This window comes from Choloepus didactylus, chromosome 3 (genome assembly GCF_015220235.1).
Source record: "Choloepus didactylus isolate mChoDid1 chromosome 3, mChoDid1.pri, whole genome shotgun sequence".
NCBI lineage: Eukaryota > Metazoa > Chordata > Mammalia > Pilosa > Megalonychidae > Choloepus > Choloepus didactylus.
In genome coordinates this window covers 163,243,201-163,259,875 of record NC_051309.1, presented here as the reverse complement: position 1 = coordinate 163,259,875, position 16,675 = coordinate 163,243,201, and the positions used below count along the sequence as shown (strand labels likewise).

The following is a 16,675-nucleotide window of genomic DNA, read 5'->3' as shown; positions in this document are numbered from 1 at the left end:
CAGACAGGTGTGGAAGCCTCCCCTCCTCTCTGTCCTCCCCCAGGTGCATCATTTCCGGCATGGCCTCAGGAAGCATCGTTCTGTTCTACAACGACTTTAACCGCTGGCATCATGAGTACCAAACCCGCTACTGACGAGCCAGCCACAGCGGCCCTGCCCACAGTGGGCAGGAGAAGGACCCCAGAACACCATTCTCTTAGAAATAGCTATTACATCTGAATGTAACTTAGATTTGCTCTAAGAAGCAAAATATTTTTTAAAGTTAATTGCTATTTTTGTAGACTTTGCTTGACTTTTTTGGGAGGGAGGGATAGCAAAGCAGAAAATTGGCTGCTGGGTTCTGTAGTTTAAAAAAATCTATATTTTTAGTCATAATGAGAAGTCTATTTTCACCAATTACGGAAACTTACAGTGAAGCGAGGAAAACCACTCATTCTAGCTATATTATGAAGAATCATTTCCCATTTATCTATAATCTTGAGAAATATGTGATTTTAACAATAGGAAAATGGATGGTGATACTGGGATAGGGGAGTTTTATGCTATACTTGGAGTTCTGTATTTTTCCAAACAATTGTACTTCTTCAGCACTGAAATTTCTGGGATTTAAATAGTAATGTTTAAATTATGGTAAAAGTAATTAAAACATCACAGTGACTTATTCCTATCAATATTATTCTTCAGCATGTTTTAGACCTAGAGGATTAGGGTTGGGAGGCTATTTTATTTACTGTGTGGTTAACATTAAGGAGTTATTGTTATAGCATGTGTCAGGTATTTACGTTTTGTTTTCCTGATCCATCATCTTCATAGCACACTTGAACACACGGCCTTCATTTCACTTTGCAAGTTAATGCGAGTACCAAAGCTCCCCCTGAGGCGTGACTGTGCCTGTGCAGTGAGGCAGAGCGGGCCGGGCGCGGGCAGAGAACAGAGCCTACCCGGTGCTGCATTAAGCAACACCCATTTTCCTTTCTATTTGTTATTAAATCTCCACTTTCCTTTTGATTAGTAATTTGTATGAAGAAACAATGTTATTTTGGTGTCATATAATTCTTTTCTAGTTGATTGCTTTGTGGAATTCTGTGAAAAATATTTGAGAAAAGATATTGCATAAATAAAGTCTTTGTATGTTGTGAACCTTGAGTTGAAATTGCCATTCCATCTCTCTTTCTTTACAACATAAAGAGGTCCCTTTATTTTTCCTACACATTTAGCCTATTCCCCAAAAGCAAAGATTTGAAATAGAAAAATTCAATTTGACAGAAAAAAATCTAATAAAATGGCATTTGTAATGACATTGTTAGAAATCTCTTTTACACTCCTAATTTTTAAACATTGATAAAACAGTTACTTGCAAAGAAAATGTCAAACTCTGGTTCCGTCAGTTTTGATCAGTAAGAGAAAGACTCTCCTGAACGAAAGCAAGATGATGAACTTTTTCTAACCAGAAGTATTCCTCTTATTGGAACTTCCCTTTAGGAGACAACTAGATCTGTATCTGACAAATGACTAAGCAAGGGACTCTATGTGCTGTCTCATCTAAGATGCACAGTTAGTTATGTTATAAACCATTAAGAACGAACACAACAGATGTTAAAATGTGGGGGCAGTGGGAGAGTACATCTTAGAATCAAAGAACTACACGAGTTACTGGTAAATTAACCAACTAAATATCATCACCAATATTAATTCTGCAATGAATATGATACTTTGGAAACTTTAGGGAAAATAGAAGAAAAAGATTAATGATACCTAAGTCATATGCCAGATATAATGGTATTGCAACTATCCCATTTGAAGAAACCTAAAGCAAGTTTAATAAGGCATGTTCCTCCTGGAACCCAAAATAATCAGCACCTCCACTGATTTATTAAAACTTATATCCTACGATTATGGAAAAAATAACTGAAACATAAGTAATATTCCCAACAGCATCAACACAAGGGCTTACTGACAGAATCTGTTCATGCAGTATTTGTTAGGGTTTACTCAACATTTACTTATTTTATCCAATGTTAACTCCTTTAAAAAAAACAAAAACAAAAACTAATTCAAATGAATTTAAATGAATTAGGAAAACAAAGTCAAAGTACAGGTGTCTTGGGGCTGAAACTGACTGGCCCACCACAGAGGAGAAGCATGTGGGGCACTGTCAGCAAGCGGGTTCCATGCACAGTGGGTTTGGTTTACATGGGGTAATTTAAGGCTGGTGTTAAACTGCATTGCCTCAGGAATTAAGATTTTTCTCCCTCATACTATTGATTCTTACTGAAATATATCCAGTCAAGTCCTTGAGACTCTGTAGTTTATGAAAGCATGAGGACTTAAGAGAACATGAAAAACTGACAAACACATTGATACAAACTTGGAGGCAATTCACTCTTAGATGAGACTCTCATTCCTAAAGTACACCAAACATCCACTAATAAATGCTTTTTAAATAAACTTAGTACAATAAAAGGAATGAATTTGCCTCTTGAAGTAATATCACACTTCAGTTCTACCCATCAGCATAGAAAACAGTTAAGATTCACACTGCCCCGCACGAGAACCCTGAGAAGCCTGAGAAGCCAAACGTAGGACTTTAAGTCAGTAGCCTGTAACCCAGGGATACTCGTGGATTTGGCTCTAAGAGCAGACCCCACCACTCACACCCGCTGCCACGATGCCTCCCAACCCACCGAGGGGCAATGAGACGGCCCAGACACTCCAGGACCCAGCCAGACTCAACGTCCCCTTTGTACCCTTTCCTCAGCCTTGCAGGCTGAGGAGGAGGAAAAACAGAAGACTCACAGCTTCTTTCCGCAAATGTTCCTGAAAGAAAACAGCCTGCGACAAGTCAGACCTACTAAAATACTTGGAAGTTAGGGTAGAGACTTTCATTGGCTATCTTTGATACGTTTTTACTGGCTAATATTTCAAGAGCTCCTGACCATGCACATCATGGACCTTGTTTGGTCCTTCCTGCTGCTCCAGGCCTGCCTCCATTCTCCATCACTGCTGAGGAACACAGCAGACAACACAGTGATACAGACAGGTTCCTTCTGGATCAAGAAGCAGCAGTGTCTTTCTTCTCAGCAATTGGAAGAATCCCCCCATTGAGCTTGGTGGAGTTTTGCCAGCTCCTTCTGTGTGTAAAGTACAGAGTAGCAGCCAGCCCCAGAGCTTCACATCATGTGAAATCAGGTTTGCAAACACAGAAAGAAGGGGTATGTGCCCTAAATTTCAAAATCTGCATAAACCATACACATTGGCAAATAATGCCAGTGCCTTTAATTGGCTACTCCTGCCCTAGCAGAAGGAACAGTTCTGTAGAAGAAAATAGTTCTGTACTTCAACAGGAAAGCAACCAGCCTAGTTACCTCCCTATTTTGTAGTCAAGTCTAGTAATGTGGGCTTCACAAATTGTCAGTGCAAGGGAGGCAAGGAGACTAGAAAGTTTCAAAAGTTCCTACTTCTGAGAAAAGAAAAGACCTTTAAAAACAAAGAAAGGAAGAAAGGGGAAGGGGAAGGAAAGAAATTAAATTTAAGATTTCTTCTATTTCCTCTCAGATGAGTGGAAGAAACTTCATAGGGATTTTTCTTTTTGATAGATCTGAAATGTTGAGTTCATGATACATTTCCCCAGGGAACCCCCTGAAGTCAAGAGATCACTATTTAAAAACCCAAGGCCACTATTAGTGACACTGACACATCACTCCCAGCCTTTACTTTTCTGAACCAGCAATGCAGATTGCCCAGACCAAGGCACATCACATTTTTCTCTGTGATGAAAATGAGTGTGGTCTGGCCTTGAAGCAAGAGATCTTCCTCGAGACAGCAAGAAGGCCCTCTACAAAGGTTCCTATGAATTCAGAGACCTCTGTAGTCATATGCCAGGGGCATGAAGTGAATTATTTTTCTGTTTCAAGTTCAGGGATTTTTTTTTCTTTGCCAAAAACAAGATTTGTGGGGGGTAATGGGGTAGGTTGGTTATTTCCTCTTACCTGGCAAGAAGCTGGCTGCTTTTCAGCTTTGACTTGGTTACTTTGGAAGACATTCCGCAGACTGACTTCAGCTCAGCAGGTATCCAATCCTCACAACTCACTAACTCGGTCCTCCACGAAGAAACCCTTCCAATCACACCGAAGTTCACGGTGCCCAGCTCCACCCAAAGTGAAAGGGGCATTTGGAACTGAAGGCCTTTGACCTTTGATTTGTTTGTTATCAAACAGATTCTTTTCTTCCCCCTCAGCCAATCAATGATGGCAAGAAACTTCCACAGCAAACTTTCAGTTCCGGGCTTCGATTTTATCATGAGAGAGCCCCTGGGAGCCCAGTGGCAAAACTAACAAAGTTGCACACACCGGCATCCCTCTGGAGGGACCGCTCTCTTTCTTAGATTTGAATACTCACAGGACTCACAAACCACTGCTTCTGAAACCTTTTCACCTCCTAGATATTCCACCACTTCGCCAGGTGCTACCCCCACCCCCACCTTGTGACACAGAAATCCCCTCCAAGAACCCAGAAAGACCCGAGTCACAGGGGCATCTGTCCTGGGAGCTAGAAGCAGCAAATCCCAGCTCCAGCAACCTTGGATGAGCTACATGGCTGTTCTCAGTCCCCTTACTTATTAAATGGCAATATTAACACCTGCCTCTCAGGGCTATGGTGAGATAAGATGAAGTACTCTGCAAATTGTAAAGTTTTGTGATCATTATGTAGCATCCAAGCATTTCCAAAAACTAGATTATCACTCCTTTACAAAGCAGCTAATTGTCATTGGAGAGCTCTGTTATTTGATTCTTAGTCCAACTCTGCACTGAGATCTGACTGCTTGTGCCTCCTACCCACTGATCCAGCCACCTCCCAGAACACCTGTTTTACAGAACAGTCCTTCATACAGCCAGAGGCATCTAGCACATGTGCCTCCAGTTTCCCCTAACTAATACATGTCAGTTTTTCCACCAGTCTTTGGCTACTAGGGCTTCAAAAACCCTCACCACTCTGCCCACCCTCTTCAGGGTGCCTGTTGCTTTATCTGCATCACATCAAACGAGGTCCCAGAATAGAACTCTGAGCCCGGGAGGCTCTGACCAGCCCCTGGCTCCAGGGCACGGCTAGTACTGCCCAAGTCTGCACATGCTTCTCATCATGCAGTTGAAGATCATGTCAATATTTAAGCGGCTCCGCTGCCTAATATAATTGTGATCATTTAAATTCTCCAAGCCCAGATCTTCCGCATGAAGCAGTGCACATCAAGACCACAGTTGGTTGTATAATGAAGGTGCAGGACTAAACATCACAGGTTTGGCTCAGTGTTCTAACAATGGACAAGCAAAACAACGGATAAGCACACATCATATGCTTAAAAATAAAAAAAGAAGAGCAGACCAACATAATAAAGACTGAGAGCCTGTGACCTTCCCTAGAGTGACACTGTCCAACCCAGCAGTCACAGGGGCTCCTAAAATGTGCTCAGTCCAACAGAGGTGTGCTGTAAATATAATGCACACAGGATTTCAAAGACTCACTCCAAAACAAAAATGAACAAATACTTATCAGTGGTTTTTTTATATTAATCACACATTGATTTTGGGCTAGATGAAACATACTATTAAAATTAACATCACTTGTTCCTACTTTTAAAATGTGGTCCTAGAAAGCATTAAGTTCTGTGGCCTGCACTGCATGTCTCCAGGACTAGATGCCAATTGGCACTCATCCCACGTGGCTGGTCTGTCCCGACCCATCCTCATGACCTCCTAACTCACATTTCACCATCTGATCCATGAAGACACTCTGGGCAAGTTTTGCCAAATCCTTTCATTCCATACATTCCATCTACTTCTGTCACAGCAACCCTCTTGAGGAAAAATACAGAGACTTTATCAACCCAATTGCTGAACTTGGCAGCCGCCGACACTGACTTCGGCAGGTGACACTGCCCCTTTTCCACATCCCACTCGAAGGTTCATTCTTTTAGATACTGATCCTTAGCTTGCATAAGCAAATGAACATAAAACAAGCACGTGTCATTCTCACTGTACAGGATCTCAGGAACCCAGCAATTAATTTGGATTCTGTGTATAGAATAAGAGCTCAATAAGTCTGCTAAACAAATGAGAAAATGAGCAATTTGCTTGTGGTGTTGAACTTTTATTTAGAATGTTACTGAGATGATCCCTGCCCCCCAGGATCTGATCCCCACCTCTGTAACAGGATACATCCCAAAGAGCACAGGCTGTGGAGTCTGTAAAACATGGAACTGCTTCTCGGCTTTTTTTCCTGCTAGTTCTATGACCATGGATATGATATCTAACTTCTTGATTTTTTCCTTTACTACCAGGCACTTCTCCAGGTTTTTGTGGGGTTAAGATAAGCATAAAAGGATGGCTGCGCAGTTATTACTACTCCCAGTCCCCACCCCCCCTGCCCGGCCCCCTGCCCTAGGCCATCCACCCGGGGGTGGGCGTGTGTGCCTGGCAAGGAGTTTCCCTGTGTCGACACCAGGCCGGCACGCCCGGGCCAGCACATGCCACAGAACCTCACAGTTGAAGGGAGGGTGCCGGGTCCCAGGCTCTGATCTGTCCCAGAGCCTGGTTCCATCACTCTTTTCATTTTTATTCCTCCTTTATGTGACCTTTTCCCTTCCATTAACGAAACTATGTCCGTTGGAAGCTATGAAAAAGCTTGCTCTTTGACAAGCCAGTGAGGAGAAGATGAGCACAACGTCCCGGGCCTGAGCACCCGGCTGTTTCCACACCGCCCTCCTCCCGCGGCCTGGCCCTGCACGGGGGTGAGCGTGGGCACCCTCCACGCTGCCGGCCGACCCCTGCAAATGAGCCCTGGCTGAGCAGACCGTCCCACTCCCTCAGCAACTGGAACTGCGAGATCCAGAGCCTGGTTAGAGGGCATTGAACCTGGCAGTTGTGAGACCCTGAGGGGATGGGGACAGAGGCAATAAACCAGAGCCATGGGCAGGCGGGCACTATGGGGAAACCCACCTGGCAATGCACTGAAGAGCAGAGACAGGAGGCTGCGAGCCGATGGCTGCCCGGCACCCACAGGGCCTGACCTTCCTGCTGCTGGCTCCATGATGTAGGTGAAATAACCCCTATTTATTCTTAAGCATTTGTTGTGTGGGTTTCTCACCTGTCACCAAACAATCCTCGACCAAGATGCAGCCTGTGTCTGTGCCCCTGCAGCCCCTGACGCACACACACGCACACCCGGGGCCCTGCAGCAGGGCCGAGGAGGTGTGCTCTGACAGCACGTCCTTTGCAAATCAAAGACACAGGAGCTTGGGCCCCCCTTGACCACGTTTTCTCAAGAAGGAAGAGTTTATTGTCGGTCGGGTACACTGGTAGAAGGCAAAATCTAACAATGAGAGTCAACTATAGGGCCCACTGGTTTAGAAGATGAGAAGGTAAAACATACACTGATTATGTACAATTATTAAAAAGAGCAGGGTGGTGGAAAAAAAGGGAAAACTGCCAGCAGCCTTCCGGGGGTTGGTAACAGAAGACACCCCCAGCACCTTCCTGGTCTCGGTCCTACGTGCACCGGGGCGCGTCCTCACGTCTTTCCAGCCCCTGCTCCAGGTGAAGGGAGACGACAAGGGAGACGCTGCAGCTCCCCAGGACCCCTAGTTTACACCACTCCGCTAGAAGCTACTTGCTGAGAGGAAACCACCTCGGCCAGGGTGACGCCGCATGCACCAAGACTTCCATTAAAAATCCCAAGGACAATTTCATTAGCATTTTCTAATACATATGTAGGAAGAACTGGGGAAAACACACAATGTCCAGAGCAGAAAGTGGCCTCCTCCTGTGGTCTGCGTACAAATAAATGCCCAGTGTTGACTTCCACCAGCCCAGGGCCCCACACTGTGCAGCTGTGATGTTAACTCCAGGCACCTGGAAGCACTTCTCAAAGCCGGGAATCAGTGTCCAATGACCACACTGTCCTCTGAGGTGCTCATTTCTTCCACTAGAAAGCCAGGCCCCTCCAGCCCTCTCTGCACAGGACAGTGTCCTGCCACCTCACGCAGAACTCTCTCACAGGAGCAAATGCAGTTCCAAGTTCTCTGTAAAAAAGAAAGGGAGCACTCCGAGTTTATTTAAGTAAGGGAGAGATCCTGATTCATCGAAAAGTTTTTCTACAAAAATGCATTGGATACTGGATAAAAGTTTCACATTCTCCTGGTGAAGCTGTAAAAATGTTCACTGAATTGAAAACACAGATGATTTTAGAATGAGCTTCTCCAAATATCTGTCACCAAAGTCGATGCGGCGGAGACACTCCCAGGAACCGGAGGGCCGCGCCCACAGCGCCGCGCCCCAGACACTGGGCTCCTGGGTCCCGGGCAGCCCTCAGAGGGTGCCAGCAAGCCGACAGGCAGAGGGGACACAAAGGCTCTTTCAGTGAGGGGCGGGGCGAGGCGGCCCGGGCAGGAGGGGCGCTGCATGGCGGCGGCTCTGCCATCTGCAGAGGGCTCAGTCACGGTGGCGGCGCCAGGTCCCTGCCCGCTCACAGCCTGTGGCAGCAGGAGGGCAGGGGGACATGGGGGGTTCCGGAGGGGCAGGGGGCACAGCTGCTGCCCCAGACACAGGCGGCTCCTCGGCCGAGGGAGGAGCTGGCGGGATCTGCTCCGCCCCAGGTCTGCTGCTGTCTTGACCTTGACCGTGCTTGCTGCAGAAAATCTGGCCCTCCTTATCTAGAGCTGTGTTCTGCGGAGAAACCAGTAGAGACAACACGTTATCGCAGCCCAAGCCCGGGTTACAGCCAACACGAGCAGAGGGCAGGACAGGCATGCACGGGACTCGGGAACAGAAGAGGAGAAGTAACTCAGGGTTTCCTTTCTAGAAGAAGCCTTAAAAAAGAAGCAACAATTTGGAGGTCCCACCCGCAGGGAACAGGCTGCACTTGATCTCTGCTCTTAACGTGACCTGGGGAAATATCTACCTGCAGGCAGGAACTGTGGTCCAGGGAGAACAAAACTCAGTGCCAGTGAGTGCTGGGCGGCCACCTAAAGTTAATCCTCTTCTAGCTGTGTGCCACACCTGAGCTCTGAGGGCTTCTTCTTGTCCCCAGAGCTTGAGCCAAAAAGACCCCTGAGACAATGAGCAAACACTACGAGGGTGCTCAGTCTCTGGAAGTTTGTTTTTCTAAAGAAGGGTCTCAGATTGAAAACGTACTCATATGTCACACAAACAAGCAATACCCTTACAACCCAAGTGGCAGTATACACTATGAAAGGCCAAGGAATCAGATGGTGCAGTACCAATCATTTTGAAATAACCACTTGTTAAATCCTCCATGATTTCCTCACTTGCCCTTCTCTTTGGGTGAGGGTTTCTTTAGCTTTTCACACCCCCAGAGTTTTTAATCTGCTCCACTCCTCAGGGAGCACAGAAAGAGCCACAAAAACATGAGGGAATCGTCTTGCTTTCTGGCCCTAGGTTGGGGGTGGGACCTGGTATTTTTTTCCTTCCTGGACTCATTCCGAGTACTTCTTGCTTGTCGGCTGCTATCTGGCCAGGTTTTCCAAATGCAGGGGTGGGAGTAGCTGGGGGAGGGGCTTTCCATTCTCGGACACCCTTAACTACAAGGGACAGTGATCAAGAGGCCTTTGGTAATCTAAGTACCCTGGGGGGAATGCACTAAAGATTCTTTCAGTACAGAGAAAATATGAACAAACAATGAGGGCTTTCTAAAATTCACCCTGTTGGCAGCCTTAAGGGCATGAGGGCCAAGAGTAAACGGGCCTTCTCAGCAGGTCCTTCCAAGTGCAAATCATTATCCAATTCCCAACTAAAATAGCAGTTACCTGGGAAAGAGGTAACTGTGGAAAAGCCAAATAAAATACTCAGCACAGTCCTTTAATAAGCTTCCCAGCCCCTAGTATCAGCTAGGTGTGCTGCAAAAGCAGAACTCTCACCAACTCTGAAAACCAACAAAGGTGGATAAACTTTTTCCCTAACACAAAAGGGTAGAAAGGGACCTGACAATTCCAGAATTATTTCTCCTTTTCTCTTCCCGTGTAGCAGAACGTGTATGAATGCGGCAGAGCAGAGCTTTGCGGCGCGGTTAGTACGTACCATCGCCTTGGACCTAGTCAGAGGGAAGCAAGGCAGGCGGCGGGAGGGCGAGAGAAGGGGGAGAGAAGCAGGGACAGAAACTAGACTTACTTTAAACAGAAGCAACACAATTAAAACATTTTTGTCTACCTTAAATCAAGGAAATAACCCCAAATCATTCCCAAGTTTCCCCCTGAAAGGAAGCACAAATCACTGAGCAGGGAAACCATTTTATCTCATCCTTTCTCAGGTCTGCGCTAAAAGACGCAGAGTAAATTGTTTCTTGTATTTCCCTTTTCTGCCACCAGATGGCTCTTCCAGTCACGGAGGCTGGGCCGAGTCCACTGGAATAAAAAGCGGGTCTGTCCTGCAAATCGCAAATGCACTGTCCTTTCTTAGTGTGCTAAGGAAAAGTCAAAGGACATGGAAGTGTAATCCCCAACCACAGGCCGCCTTAAAGCAAAACCTCATTCAGTGTAATTCGCTTATCCCAAGGGCTGGCTGTCTTTATATTGTCTTATTGATTAAAAGGCATCTTTAGAAATGGAGTTGGGAGAAAAAAGAACAAAAGCCTTTGCAAAGATACCTATCTCATGCTGTCACTTACAAAAAGATGCTTTTCGCTTAAGTGAAAAACAGCATTTAGCAGAATTATCAGAATCCTCCTTTCCCCTCGCCAGCTCTGATCTGGGAAAGGAGGCAGTGCAGCAAGCTGAGAAGTATTAAAATAAATAAAAGTTTCCCAAAGTTGTGCATGACTGCTTGGAAAAGATGTCAGTAGGTACAGAAAAACCCACGCCAACAAGAAGCTAAGAGCTGGACGGTGTCAGAAATCTGAGACAAGCAAGCAGATTTAAGAGGAGCTGAAAATTAGATGCTCTCGTTCAGCATATTTAATACCAGGACTCTGCTTCAGGTTTTCCCACAGTCTCAACAGGTAAAGAGTGAAACTCTGAAGTCTCTCTCAAACTGTCAAATCAAACTGTCAAATAAAATGTAGACAACAGCATCAACTTAACTTTCTTTCACCATTATTTACCATTCCTAGCCCATGATTTTTCTTACTTGAACCTCAGGCCTAACTTTGGGGAGGATATAAGGGAGGAGGAACATAAGGAGTGACAGTAGTTAGTAAGGTTCTGTCTTTAAACTACATGACAGTCACCCAGTGATCCAACCTAGGAACATTTGTTTCCTAATTCCACCACTGCTTGTATCTGCAGGAAACCATATTAGCCACACATACTGCAATTATGAGAACATACAAGTACCAGAGAGTAATTTTGTGGTTAGTTGTTTTTAATATAAAAACATTTAAAATTGATCCCAAGTACAGAACACACAAATATTAACTGGTGAAGAGGATGAAGATGGTGACACAGAAGCACTGCAAGCTTCCCCCACACAACCATGCCCCAGGCCATGTCCTGAGCCGGTGGGAATTAGCCCAACTTCCACCTGGAGGTCTTCTCCTGGCCACTGCTTTTGGGGACAAGCCAAAATTCACAAGCAGGCTTTGTGGCCATGGAGAATCGCTACTGCCAGAGGCAGGCTTTACTGATTTCTCTCATAGGTCCCAAATGTGCAATGTCATTCGGCAGTTCCTCACAGCTAACAACCTGCAGAGTTGTGTAGGGAACATGGGTTTAGACAGGACCCTGTCAACACACACAAAATGACAACGTAACACACATTTAAACACATAATCGTTTACAATCACCACCAGAATTCCAAATAATAAAGGGTTGTTCGTTTATGCAAACACCCAGTTAAAGCTCTGAGGTTTGAAACTGGACTGGAAATGGGAAAATGGCACTGAGCGAGGAGCCAGGCAATGACAGAGAACTCTCCCAGGGTCCTGAAAGTCTCCTCCTGTTAGCAGACTATGCAGATTAATTGACATTCAGCTATTACATATTTGAGTCTAACAAATCTCTCAAGGTTTTCTGTAACACATCCCGGGTGCTGATATGAATGTTCTCATTTTTCTAAATTTTCCCAGAACCTGCCTTGTATTGTAGCATGAGGCAGGGCTGCACACTACACATCCTCTCCATCAACGCTGGATCGCACACTGAGAGTCACTTGAAAGTGTTCCCATGAGGGCGGGTCAGTCAAGATGGATCTTTTCAGTGTTAAGGCTGCAATTCTGTGACATCTCTGGTTTTCTCAGGCTTTCAGCAGCAAACTGCTAAAACGCTAGGAAAACCCACAACTCAAGAGACCTTCCCGTTTATTTGGCATGGAGCACCCCCGAAGTCCTACCATGTGCCAAAGCGAGCTTGCAAACTCAGGCTGTGTCTGGGAGGGACATACGTCTGGGAGGAGACGGGAGGGCACATTTCCCAGGAGGGAGTCGTAGGGGAAGGACACAGAGGGCTGCCAAGTAAATGCAGAAGGGAATGGAGATGAAAGGGGCTAAGAACAGGGTGCACGTCAGTAAATATACCAGAGCGCTTCATATTCAAAAGTGTGGGTGCTGAGGGTAGGGGCTCCCCCTGGCTTCCACCTGCAACCTGCATCTTCCTAGGATGGCTTCCTAGACTACTATGTGCCATGAAAACACACAGCAGTTTGCCCTCCAGCTGAGCAGGAAACAAATACAATCTCTCCCAGAGGGTGAGAGACCTGTCCTGAGGGAAGAGTGAAGAGCTGTGGAGATGCCCTGTCACCAGCCGTCAGGCTCCAAAGGTGTCCCCGGTGGCCTCACATGCTGCCCGATCCCGTGTGGTCAGGGTTGGCCAAGATGCTCGAAACCCAGTCACCTGCCACCTCAGGAAGCCCAATTCCGAAGCTGATAACAACCAACTCTCTGGTTCTTGGGAAAGCAACCTCCAGCCTGCTCCCTGATCTGTGAATGGTGTGGGCAGAGTTGACACGGCCCCAAGGGGCATCTCCAGATGGGAGATGCCCAGAGCTAACTTCTTGGCCCAACTTTCACAAGTGCTCAGGCCTGGCCAGCCAGTGTTAGGTGCACTGACCTCATTCCTAGTTCAATTTTACTTCTCCTGCCTTTATTTTCCCTTTTGCTCACTTACTTTAATGTTACTTTGCATTTTAATTTGTTGTGTTTATGGATTTATGAAAGCTGCTTTTAAAATTTTTTGGAAGAAGTAAGGTCTGAAAAAATATGGGGATCAATGTTACTAGCCTTCTCAAAAAATGTTACCAATCCTGAAATTATTATTTTTTAGATGGTTCTGTATTTTTAAAAGTCCCCAAACTTGTACAAAACACTGATATTTTTATTTTTATGAAATTTGTTGAACCTTGGCTGTTCCTTATCCCAAGTCCCAAAGAAAAATTCATGCCTCAAATAATCTATTTTTGAAGCCTTGAGCAGGCAGGGAGTTATTTCCTTATGCTAGAAATCCCGCCTGGGCCTGGGAACTGCTCACTAGGTGAGAAGCAGAAATGAGAGCAGAAGCAGCTGCCTGGAGGGCCCCCTGCTCTGGAGCAGAGGCCAGGTCCTCAGTGCCCGGGCCCACCGGGCTGGCTTTGCTAGAACAGGCCCCCATTCCCCAGTACCAAGCGTGGGAGTCGGGGCCAGTGGGTGTACCATGTGGCAAGCCAATCTGTGAAGTGAAAATAGAAACATGGAGGTGCCAACTTCCATGGGAGAGAAGTTCTTGGCTATTGACTTCAAAAGCTTCAACGCTGACTCAGCAGACAGGCCAGACCCTGCAGCTTTCCACGGCAGAAACACGTGCGCCACTTACCATGATAATGGAGACCCCAGTGGTGGTGCTGTTCTGTTTTGGGAGCGCATTATTAAAGTGCTGTTTTAGTTTACCTGTTACCTCAGCTTGCATATTATTCTCCTGGGAGGCATCATCCTACAGAAAAACAGAATCAAATGCAATGATTTTGATCCTCAAGTTCGAGTTGCCCTTTTGTTAACAATCACATAACCCCCTCCACCTCTCGTTAAATGGGTCCAACTCCGCCACAAGGTTAAGGGAAAGATGATCTCTTTGCAACAATCCCTGTCATTCAGCAGCCCCACGCATCAGACAGGCCCTATACCATCCACTCTGTCCCTGGGTGTGAGGTAGGCCAAGCCAGAAGCACAGGTCTCCAGTGACACAAAGGAAGAAATTCTTCAGGTTTCTAGACCCTCTCCCCCAAGGCACCAATGCCACATAATTTAGTATAGATCCTTCCCGTTGAAACATCAAAATTAATTAACAGTTTATCATTTTACTCAAGAATTCAGTTGTCACCTCTTCACTGCTAATAAAGAAACATGGCATCTCAGAGCTACTTGGTCCAAAAGCCAAGCACAGCCCAGGTGAGCAGAGAGCAGGTCTAGAGGGGAAGGACCCAGACGGCAGGATGACGAGGGCAGGGAGGGGCACAGACCTGTTGAGCTCTGAAGTCAACAGAAGCCCCTGGCTAAGTAAATTAACTCCACTTTCCCGGAATCTCCAGGAACAAGGGAAATGCATACACTCACACAATCCCCATTTAGTGGACCAAGTTTACCCTATACCTAGAGGCACCACCGAAATCCAGTGGTCAACATCACACGCCCCAGCCTGTCTGGGAAGGCCTCTGTCTCGGCCTCCCTATCAGCAGGAAGTCTGTGAACACACATCTTGAAAACAGAGATAGGGTCTGAGACACAGTCACCTCTGGGGAAAGCCTGAAAACTCTCAGACCTCAGAAGTAAAGAATGCCAGGGCTGACAGACAGCTTAGAGAGCATCCCAGCCAATCCCTTAATTTTGCAGGTGGGGAAAGTGAGACCCAGAAAGGGAGAATGATTGGCCTGGGCCCCTCGTCAGAGCAAGATCTAAGACTGGGATCCTGACGTTAACTGCTTTCTTCCAGAGTTATCTTTATGCTTCTCGGTCTGCTGTGCAAGTTGGGTGCAAAAACCCACGTTGCCCGTGCAAAAACCACGGCAAAGAAGCGTGCTGCTGGCCACAGAACACACGGGCACCCGTTCGCTAGGAAATAAGGTACTCACTGACACCCAGGGGTGACTCAGGATTTGTCTCGCGGTACACCGAGCTTCAACGTTAACCTGAAGCATCTGAGTGATTAATTCCTGAAAGAGACAAAAAAAGAGCACAGGAAGGAGAAAAGGGGGAATACAAATATGAAAATCTGAGTTTGTACCAAGTCCTTCAAAGAAGAGCCAACACGGCTGCTCAGCATTTAAACTTACAAGCTATCACCACCCCCACTGCTGGGCCCACACGTGGGTGCAGCTCCCTACGTCCGCAGCAGCGTAAGGACGGAAATGTCTCTCCTGAGTCTACATGAGCCTCTCTCCTGGTGACCAGGACGTTCTCTCCTAGGAGTTCTTGTCATTATTGTCATTTCATAGCGTACAAGTGCACTGTTTCTCGTTTAGGCAGTTATGTGTGTCTAATGAGTCCATTCCTATATTCTGATGGTGTCCAAAAATATTTCTTGACTAAATGAAAGAGTGAATGTTTAGGGCTTAGAGGTGCACACTAGTGATAGGGGAAACCAGGGAGACATCAGTCCAGCTTTTAGAATTTGGTTAAGAACTTCAGAGTCTAAACTATGGAGGAACCTAAATAAAAACCACACATTAAAAGTGAAGGAACTCCCCCAGAGCTTAATACTGAGAGCTGGTACAGCCACATACAACAGGTAGAGAGAAAGGAGCTTCACAGACCCCCCAACATAATGCAACCTGGAGAAACAGGCTTATTGGGTACCTTTGCCGAGTCTGTGATGTTATCCCAGTAGGGGGCTGGGAATTCCAGCTTCCCAGCCAAGATCTGGTCGAAGAGATCCTCCTGGAGATTGTTCTCACTAAGCCAGTGACAAAGAGATGAAGGAGGAGTCAAAGTCACTATTTGTTTTTCAATAAAATGCTCACGGGAAGAGTGAAGAGAGATGTAGCCCCTTTGGCGTGGGCATTTCACACCTCAACTGTATATATCAATTGAATGTATGATGGCAAATTGTTCTTTTTGAAAAATGAGCCCCAAAGCACATTTCCATAGGCCTGGTGGTCTGAGAGACAAAGGGTCAAGAAGAAATGGAATCCACAAATAATGTAAATCTTCAGTCCTCATTTGACAAAAAAATTTTGGCATCATCCCTCTCATAAACTGTCATGGCAACAACTAGATTGGAAAAACACCAAATCTGAGCCAGAATTCCCTGCCATTCTTCTTTCCCCTTTCTTTCCAAGAAAACAGCCAAAGTTCAGTGAAATAGCCAACATGCGAAAAAGTCACAAGGAATTCAGAATCTGGATAAAGCATTCATGACATAATTAGCTCACCCTTAGAACCTGACTTCATTTAATCTCAGCCTGGGGGAAGGAGCCTACCCAACGATGGCAACTAGAATTGCACAGGCAGAGAAAAATCCACACTGGCTGCTCACAGGTGGGGACTCCTCCCCAGCCTGGCTAGCAGTCCCATCTACGTGGCTGGTGCCCAGTAAATAAATTATGTGGCTTTTTATGGAAGTTTCCATGGAGATGTGAAAACACGTTGGGAAGAATTCAGGAAGGTGCACATCATTAACCTTTCAGAAAATGGCATCTCCACAGCCACAGAGACCCCCTCACTGGTGGGTGTCTCCATGTCCAGAGAAAAGAACACAGCCATTTCCTTG

The 16,675-nt window shown here is 46.1% G+C and overlaps 2 protein-coding genes and 1 long non-coding RNA gene across 15 annotated transcripts in view; 1 reads left to right on the top strand and 2 right to left on the bottom strand.

Annotated features, from left to right (window-relative positions):
- Positions 1–1,140, top strand: part of LRBA (LPS responsive beige-like anchor protein) — a 1,009,660-nt gene extending 1,008,520 nt beyond the window's left edge. For 2 of the 3 annotated variants that reach the window (XM_037830798.1, XM_037830799.1), the window contains one exon: positions 44–134. In XM_037830798.1, coding sequence (XP_037686726.1) covers positions 44–134 — 91 coding nt within the window. Of the gene's footprint in view, positions 1–43 lie in introns of all 3 variants that reach the window. The other variant, XM_037830797.1, reaches the window with a different exon arrangement.
- The window catches only part of LOC119529925, a 41,256-nt gene extending 37,103 nt beyond the window's left edge, over positions 1–4,153 (bottom strand). The window contains exon 1 of the long non-coding RNA XR_005215977.1: positions 3,990–4,153. This is a non-coding gene — a long non-coding RNA (uncharacterized LOC119529925). The remainder of the gene's footprint in view (positions 1–3,989) is intronic.
- A 3,156-nt stretch (positions 4,154–7,309) lies between these two features.
- DCLK2 (doublecortin like kinase 2) overlaps positions 7,310–16,675 on the bottom strand; it is a 190,508-nt gene continuing 181,142 nt past the window's right edge. For 8 of the 11 annotated variants that reach the window (XM_037830786.1, XM_037830787.1, XM_037830788.1 and 5 more), the window contains 4 exons: positions 15,763–15,859; positions 15,039–15,119; positions 13,787–13,903; positions 7,310–8,717 (listed from right to left, as the gene is read on the bottom strand). In XM_037830786.1, the coding sequence (XP_037686714.1) occupies positions 8,484–8,717; positions 13,787–13,903; positions 15,039–15,119; positions 15,763–15,859 (529 nt within the window). In that variant the 3' untranslated portion in view covers positions 7,310–8,483. Of the gene's footprint in view, positions 11,050–13,786; positions 13,904–15,038; positions 15,120–15,762; positions 15,860–16,675 lie in introns of all 11 variants that reach the window. The other 3 variants (XM_037830794.1, XM_037830796.1, XR_005215976.1) reach the window with 2 other exon arrangements.